Source organism: Nelumbo lutea, chromosome 6 (assembly GCF_056320005.1).
Source record: "Nelumbo lutea isolate HS-2025 chromosome 6, American lotus-T2T, whole genome shotgun sequence".
In the NCBI taxonomy this organism is placed as follows: Eukaryota; Viridiplantae; Streptophyta; class Magnoliopsida; order Proteales; family Nelumbonaceae; genus Nelumbo; species Nelumbo lutea.
In genome coordinates, this window is record NC_142689.1 from 61,338,162 (window position 1) to 61,346,336 (window position 8,175).

The 8,175-nt window shown below is 40.2% G+C and overlaps 1 protein-coding gene across 2 annotated transcripts; it reads right to left on the reverse strand.

Annotated features, from left to right (window-relative positions):
* Positions 1-1,381: 1,381 nt before the first annotated feature.
* On the reverse strand, positions 1,382-8,175 carry LOC148849163 (CASP-like protein 5C1). Of its 2 annotated transcripts, none has more exons than XM_088948765.1 (3): positions 7,717-8,175; positions 1,883-2,015; positions 1,382-1,787 (listed from the first exon to the last, which is right to left on the reverse strand). In XM_088948765.1, the coding sequence occupies exons 1-3, from the start codon at positions 7,848-7,850 to the stop codon at positions 1,593-1,595; spliced, it is 462 nt and encodes a 153-aa protein (XP_088804891.1). In that variant the 5' UTR covers positions 7,851-8,175; the 3' UTR covers positions 1,382-1,592. The 2 variants fall into 2 exon arrangements, with proteins under 2 accessions (XP_088804891.1, XP_088804892.1); XM_088948766.1 differs by having other exon boundaries at positions 7,788-8,126.

Genomic DNA, 8,175 nt, shown 5'->3' on the forward strand with positions numbered 1-8,175 from the left:
TTGTCAAAATTAATCTGCTGTCCAGACCACTTACTAAAGAGAATAAGTTGTTCTTGAATACATCGCACCTCTCGCATGGAACACTTCCCAAAGAGCATCATGTCATCGACAAAAAACAGCTAGATGATTGATTTTAACATCGAGTAGAACAGCCATATTAACAGATGAAATACAATGATAAATGAGTTCACAAAAATCTGGTATGCAAAACCCAGAGAAGCAAGAGTGTGTAGAACAAATTGCCATTCAAGCCTATCATAGGCTTTTAATTTTGTCCTTTTGTTTTTTCATAGTATGAATAACCTCTTGAGCTATAACACTATTGTCAGTAATAACCCGCCCCCAGTGTGAAAGCATTCTGGCAAGGGCTGATGAGTTTCTGCAATAAGGGCTTGAATCTGTTGAATAAAATTTTGGTCACAACTTTTTAAAGCACATTACACAGTCCAATTGGCCGGAAATCCTTCGGTTCTTCAACAGTATCTACTTTAGGAACAGGGGGGTAGCCCATCCCCCAACCCAGGTGCAGGCGGGATTCAATCCCAAGTCTCCGATACAACCAACATGAGACCTTACCAACCAACCAGTCGACACCTTGCATATATATGATCTTATATCTAGGCAGTGAAGGATTTGCCACAACCACAAGTTTGAGTAGCGCTTGGATTCTTGAATGAGAATCTGCGCACGCGCCACCAATGAATGCATCACTGAAGTTCAACTGCATCCCATATAGGAAGAGGAGGTTCTTTGGGTCACAAACTGCAAAAAGGAAAATGTTGAGGGAGAACAGCCACATAAAAGAGAATGATATAGACCTAAACCAGATCTCCCACCCATATGCAACACATTGGTAATTTTATTAGGCAATGACCATATAAAAAGGATACCATTTTTTACTCCCATTTCACTGTGTAACATGTGTTAGATATAAGCAAAACTTCTATTTAGAAAATTTAGCTTACCAAATGCAGCTTCTTTTCTACTATTACTTGTAAACAACTTCTGTAATTTTGCACTTTGTTTGTGCTGCAGTATATGGAATGACAGCAGCAGGTTTGATTGAGCGCGAGTAGGCATAATGTCCGAGTTCTCATCCCAAATGCAGCTTTTGAACTTATTGTCATTCAAGTCATATCCAATATATACCATGGTTCCTGCTGCAAGTTTCTTATTTAATGACAGTAAGCAAAGACCTGAAGTATTGGCAAGAAAGTAAAATTCCATGATATATACTATTCCAAATTGCAGGTTTCAGTTATTGAGCTGCAACTGATGATAATTGAATATTGACCATTTAAAGCCTTTTTTCAGAAGTGAGATGCCCAAGAGGGCACACCAATACTCAAATTCTCACCAATTGAGAGATGGCACACCATGATTGTCACAAAGAGTTGATTTTCATTCTTGTCATATTTTTCGGTTATTTCTGTACAAATTGTAAGAACTTTGAAGTAACTATTTCACCCACTTGCAGTTCCTTCATGGAAGAATAGCTTTAGCTTCAGTTAATTGACCTGAACACTATTAGTATACGATCAGCACATTTTCTAATTCTTCAAATAGTGCCTACTTGAAGAGCAGGATGTGAATCACAGGGATGGGAGAAGCCAAAGGTTGAACAACGACGAAGCCACAGAGAGAAACCAAGAGAAGAAGGCCATTGCAACAGACAGTTGATATCTACCACCAATCTTTGGCAGGTTGTAAACTCCACCTCTGTCAAGAAGGAAACTGATAACACCATTTGCTGCACAAGCTGCTGCTAATGAGAGTAATGACAGGACCTATGAAGGACAGAATTAACTTTTAAGTCACAACAAATGGTGGATAAGGATCAGGTGGTCAGATCATTGAACACTAAACAGAGGAGGATACATACCCAATCTCCTACAATTATGATCAATAGAATTCCTGGTTGGCGAAAAGGGAAGCCCATAATGACTGCGTATCCATCCACCATTGCCAATGTGAAACTCCATGGAATTACCAAACCCATGGCTGTTACCAAGAAGCTGCCAGATATTTCACATGAAATTGTTTCAGGGAAAAGAAAATTATTATAAGCTGAATGTCCAATTTTGAGTTCTGATACAAGTTAGGTCCTCTAACCAACTATTGTTCAGTAGAGTGATTTCTTATGCTTGTATGAGAAAGAAAGAAGTTTGATCTTGCTGAATGTATCTGTGTTTAACTTCCATGAGCTGCATAAATGAAGTCATGATAAATGCAATATTGCATTTGCAAATTGAAAACCTTGGGGATTGTATTGAGCCTTATCGTATGAGCCTTATTGTATATGAGCTGTATCTTGTATGTATTTTAGTTATCATCTTGGTTTTCCATATTCTTTTAGGAGTCAGTGATTAGGTTCCTAATTGTAATTGTGATTCTTCCTAATGGTTAGCCGATTTCCTCGCAAGGGAACTTCATATATATGTATCTTGTAATCGTTGGGTGTAATACAGAAACAGAGAAGGGTTCTCCATTATCTTTCTCCTTCATCTGAAAGTTTCACATGGTATCAGAGCCCGGTTCAGGCTTTGGTTGATTAATAATGGCAGATGGAAAAGAGAAGAAGAATGAAGGTGAGGGCGGAAGCAGGAAGGTAGTTTCACCATACTGCTTGACTGCCAACAACAACCTAGGTAATATAATTACCCAAGTTCAACTGAAATGAGAATTACGAAGAATGGGCTCGAGCAATGCGGATGGCGCTCCAAGCCAAGAAGAAGATTGGCTTTTTCGATGGGTCTATATCTTAGCCCGCAGATGATTCACCGGAATTGGAAGACTGGTGGACTGTAAACTCCATGCTGGTTTCATGGATCCTCAACACGATAGAGCCAAACCTGCGTTCTACAATCACGTATATGGAGGTTGTGAAAGACCTGTGGGATGACATCAAAGAGCGTTTTCAGTGGACAATGGGCCAAGAATACAACAACTCAAAACAGATCTCGCAAACAGCAAACAGGCTGGTCTCCCAATCGTGACTTATTATGGCAAACTGAAACGGATATGGGAAGAATTCGCTAATTATGAACAAATTCTGACATGCATTTGTGTAGGCTGCAACTGCAACATCATTGTGAAGTTGGAGAAGAGACGAGAAGAAGAAAGAGTCCATCAATTTCTGATGGGCTTGGACGACGCAATATATGGAACAATGCGTTCCAATATTCTGGGCACCAATCCGTTTCCAAACTTGAACAAAGCCTATGCCATGGTGATACAAGAAGAGCGCCTGAGAGCCATGACCCGCGACAAAGAAGAAAAAAGGGAGGCAATGAGCTTTGCTGTGCAGACGCAAGTTGGAACAAAAGAACAGGACATGACACAAAAGAAAAATCTGGAGTGTGCACAAACTGTGGATGAACAGGACATGAAGCTGAGAGTTGTTTTCAACTCATCGGCTACCCAGACTAGTGGGGAGACCGGCTGAGATCTACTGGAGGTGGGAAAACACGAGACCGAGGAACACAAGGCAAAACTGGTCATGGACGTGGAGGCGTACAGAGGGCAAATGCTGCACAAGCGGTAGGGCAAACTTCTGAACCAATCCACGCGACAGAGGGATATCGTGTAGCATTCAGTGGATTGACTAATGAACAATGATCCACTTTTCTTAATCTCTTGAATTCTTGCAAACCCAGCACAAATGAGAAGTTGATAGGTATGAATTGGATAATTGACACAGGAGGTTCACACCATATGACTAGGAACTTGAACCACCTGCATGATACTGAGACCGTGATTGGTTGTCCAATTGGATTGCCCAATGGAAAGCATGTCATGGCAATAAAGAAAGGGACAGTCATTTTAAATAAGCACATGAAGCTTACTAATGTGCTTTATGTTCCTCGTTTGAATTGTAATCTGATATCTGTGTCACAATTACTAGAGGAGTCAAATTGTAATATCCAATTCACTAATAAGTTTTGTGTTGTACAGGACCGCACTTCGAGGATGGTGATTGGTGTGGGTGAACTACACGAAGGGCTCTACTACTTCAAGGGTGCGTGCTCAAGCAAGGTTCACAAGGCAAAAGTTGAAGCGTCATATGAGTTATGGCACAAGAGAATGTGCCATCCCTCCAAAAAAGTAATTAAATTTCTTCCTGATTTGAACATTAGATGTGGTAGTGGAAATAGGATTTGTGGTGTTTGTTCAAAAGCCAAACAGACAAGAGGTACGTTCGATTCTAGTGAAAATAATGCTAAAGGAATTTTCAACTTGATTCATTGTGATTTATGGGGTCTGTACTCAGTACAGGCGTCTTGTGGTGCCATTTTTTTTTTTACTATTGTTAGTGACTTCTTAAGAGCCATTTGGATTTTCTTATTTAATGCCAAAAGTGAAGTGGGCAAAACTTTGTGAAATTTCTTCACTATGGTTAAACACCAATATGATAAATTGGTAAAGATAGTTAGAAGTGACAATGGTACTGAGTTTGGTATAATACATCAGAGCTCTTAGATCTCAGGCTAATCTCCCTATTGAGTTTTGGGGAGAGTGTTTTATGGTGGTCGGTTATCTGATCAACATGACCCCTTCCACTCTTCTTTTGGGAAAATCACCGTATGAGATGTTATATGGACAGAAACCTAGCTACAAGCATATACGGACATTTGGGTGTTTGTGTTATGCACGGAGCCTAAATCGTACTAGGGATAAGTTTGCCACTAGAGCCAGACGTTGTGTCTTTGTGGGATACTCCTTTGGCAAGAAGGGGTGGAGAGTTTATGACTTGGAGAAAAATGAATACTTTGTTTCTAGGGATGTGGTATTTTCAGAAACTGAATTTCCATATGCTGTTGATGGAGAAAAAGTCGAACACAATGATAGTTATCTTGATTATACCTAGGTGGAGACTGAAGTGTATGACGAGGAAGATTGTCAAAGTAAAAGAGGAAGGGGTGATAGTACTAGTGAGGTCATGGATAGCAATGGGGACAGTTGTGAAAATGATGAAGTGGAGCATGATGTAAGGGGGGGGGGGGTTCTATGGTAGAAATGAATGCAGGGAGTGAGCAACTTGGACGAGGTCATAGAGTGAAGCATCCTTCCACTCGTCTCAAGGATTACGTCATACACACAGCATGGGGTTTGAACCAAAGTCTGAGCTCTTCTGCTAGTTCATCTCGCCAATCTCACTCCTCAGGTACTCCCTATCCTATAACACGTTATGTGAATTGTGATAAATTTTCTTTGCGACATCGCTCTTTCTTAGTAGTTGTCATAGCTAGTCATGAGCCACATAGTTATTCAGAGGCTGTCAAGGACTCTCATTGGAGAGAGGCAATGAGAAAGGAAATTGAAGCTTTAGAGCCAGGGAAAAATGCTCTCAGAAGTAAATGGGTCTACAAGATAAAATACAACTCAGATGGCACAATAGAATGGTACAAGGCGCGTTTGGTGATATTCAAAAACAAACAGGTTGAAGGGATAGACTACAATGAAACGTTTGCACCTATGGCAAAGATGGTTACAGTACGTGCATTCCTTGTAGTTGCTGCAGGTAAAAATTGGGAATTGCATCAGATGGATGTGCAGAACGCATTTCCAAATTGCCTGGAAAGGTGTGCAAGCTGCATAAGTCGCTTTATAGATTGAAGCAGGCCCCTCATTGCTGGTTTGCTAAACTAACAACAGCCTTGAAACAATATGGTTTTACCCTGTCACAATCTGATTACTCTTTGTTTACATTTCGACGTGGGCAGGTACAGCTAAGTATTCTAGTTTACGTGGACGATCTTGTCATCTCTGGAAATAATGGGGATGCCATTCAGAAATTCAAGAAGTATCTGAGTCAATGCTTCCATGTGAAGGACTTGAGAGTTTTAAAATATTTTTTAGGAGTGGAGGTCGCAAGAAACCAGGAAGATATTTCTATTTGTCAGCGGAAGTATGCTTCGGATATCATATCAGAAACTGGATTGTTAGGAGTTAAGCCAACTGGTTTTCCCCTAGAACAAAATCATAAATTGGCTCTGACAGATGGTCATTTGATGATAAAGCCGGAGAATTACAAGAGGCTAGTGGGTCATTTGATTTACTTGACCATTATCCGTCTTGAGTTGTCCTATTGTGTGCATGTGCTCTCTCAATTTTTGCAAACCCCCTGTGAAGAACACTGGGAGGCGGCTTTACGTGTAGTGCGATATTTGAAAGGTAATCCAGGACAAGGAATTTTCCTTCCAGCTGACAGTGATCTTCGATTGTATGCTTACTGTGATTCTGACTGGGCCGGTTGTCCATTGACGTGACGTTCTCTCACCGGATACTTTTTTTATTGGGACAAGCACCAATCTCGTGGAAGACAAAGAAGCAGCATATAGTGTCCAGATCATTGACTGAGGCGGAATACAGGTCTATGGCAACAGCTGCATGTGAATTGAAATGGTTAAAAGGACTGTTGCATTCATTAGGAGTTGGTCATCCCGATCCTATGCGATTATACTGTGATAGTCAAGCAGCTTTGCATATTGCTACGAATCCGGTCTTCCATGAGCGAACTAAACACATTGAAGTAGATTGTCACTTTGTCTGCGGTAAAATCTAGAATGGGAATATACGATCCTCCTATGTCCGGACTTCCGAGCAATTTGCTGATATATTTACAAAGGCCCTGGGCAGGCAACAATTTGAACATCTTCTTCCCAAGTTGGGCATTTCCCGTTTACATGCACCAACTTGAGGGGGGGTATTGAGCCTTATCGTATGAGTCAGCCTTGTCGTATGAGCCTTATCATATATGAGCTGTATTTTGTATGTATTTTAGTTATCATCTTGGTTTTCCATATTCTTTTAGGAGTCAGTGATTAGGTTCCTAATTGTAATTGTAATTCTTCCTAATAGTTAGCCGACTTCCTCGCAAGGGAACTTCATATATATGTATCTTGTAATCCTTGGGTGTAATACAGAAGCAGAGAAGGGTTCTCCATTATCTTTCTCCTTCGCCACAAACTTGGACCGAAACCCCAAGCCCAAATTTGAAGAGGGTTGAGGAAACTTGATTCTTAAGATCTCATACTGAATGTGACTGATAAGAAATGCAATAAATCTGACTGGTTTAATTCTTCCGAAGCAGTTCCCGAAAAGAAAATGTACAATATATATCTATAATAGGGTATCTCTGTCTTCAGGCAGATCTTCGTTCTTGTGTGTTTTCCATTGATCATCAGCTACACATGAACTAAATCAACAAAAACTTATCTTCTTCACTTTAGCCCTTCACTCTGCATTTAAGCTTTTCACCAGACGAGCAATTTGGAAATGAAGTACGGTCTTAATTATATATTTGATTGCACTCTTTCCTCTATGACTGCTGCCTGTAATTGAAAATCTTTAATTTCTAGTCGATTAGCTTTCTCTTTCTTGCCGAAAGAATGAAGTTGTCTTAGCTTCTAATTGATGATTGATTAATTATTTCAGAATCCTATACGACCATAGACAGTTTATTTAACAAAGTATACAAAGTCTAACATCATTGATAAAAAAAGCGAACCTAGCAGTAAATCTACGAGTTTATTTCCTAATGTCATCTCCATAATGTAGCCTAAGGCAAATTATAAACACACAAACCCCGAAATTTGTGTTTTTCTTTCTTTCTTTCTTTCTTTCTCCTGGTGCTCTAATTAGCAACAGAAGTTAACGATCCAAAGCAATTAAGCATGGCATATAAAGAAGCAAGGACTGGGGATGGAGGAGTACCAGAAAGCGGTGAAGCCATAGAACTCGACACCCAAAGACATGAAGAGAAGGGAGGCAGAGGAGAAGATGACCTGTCCCAATCGCAGAGACAAGCTGGTGCTTGTACCGATAGACCCAGGTAGCTTGTCATCCATGGTGCATGGGATCTCTCGGACTGGGATCGTTGTTGTCTCCTTTGCAATGCATGATCATCGTGGCTGTTTATTTCTCAAATTTTGCCATGTCAAGCTCCTCATGAATTGAGTGGAAAAAATAAAAGGACGCAGGACGGAAGGCCAGACACAGGTACAATTATAATTAGAAAAGAAGGATCAAATACCAGACTTGTCAACAAGAATACTTCTATCAACTTTGTGTATAAGCGTGTATGTTATTTTTTCTATTATTATAGAGAAATGTTTGTGTCTGAGAAGAAGAGTGGAAACAATCTGATGGAGAGAACCTGAACATAAACTTTAT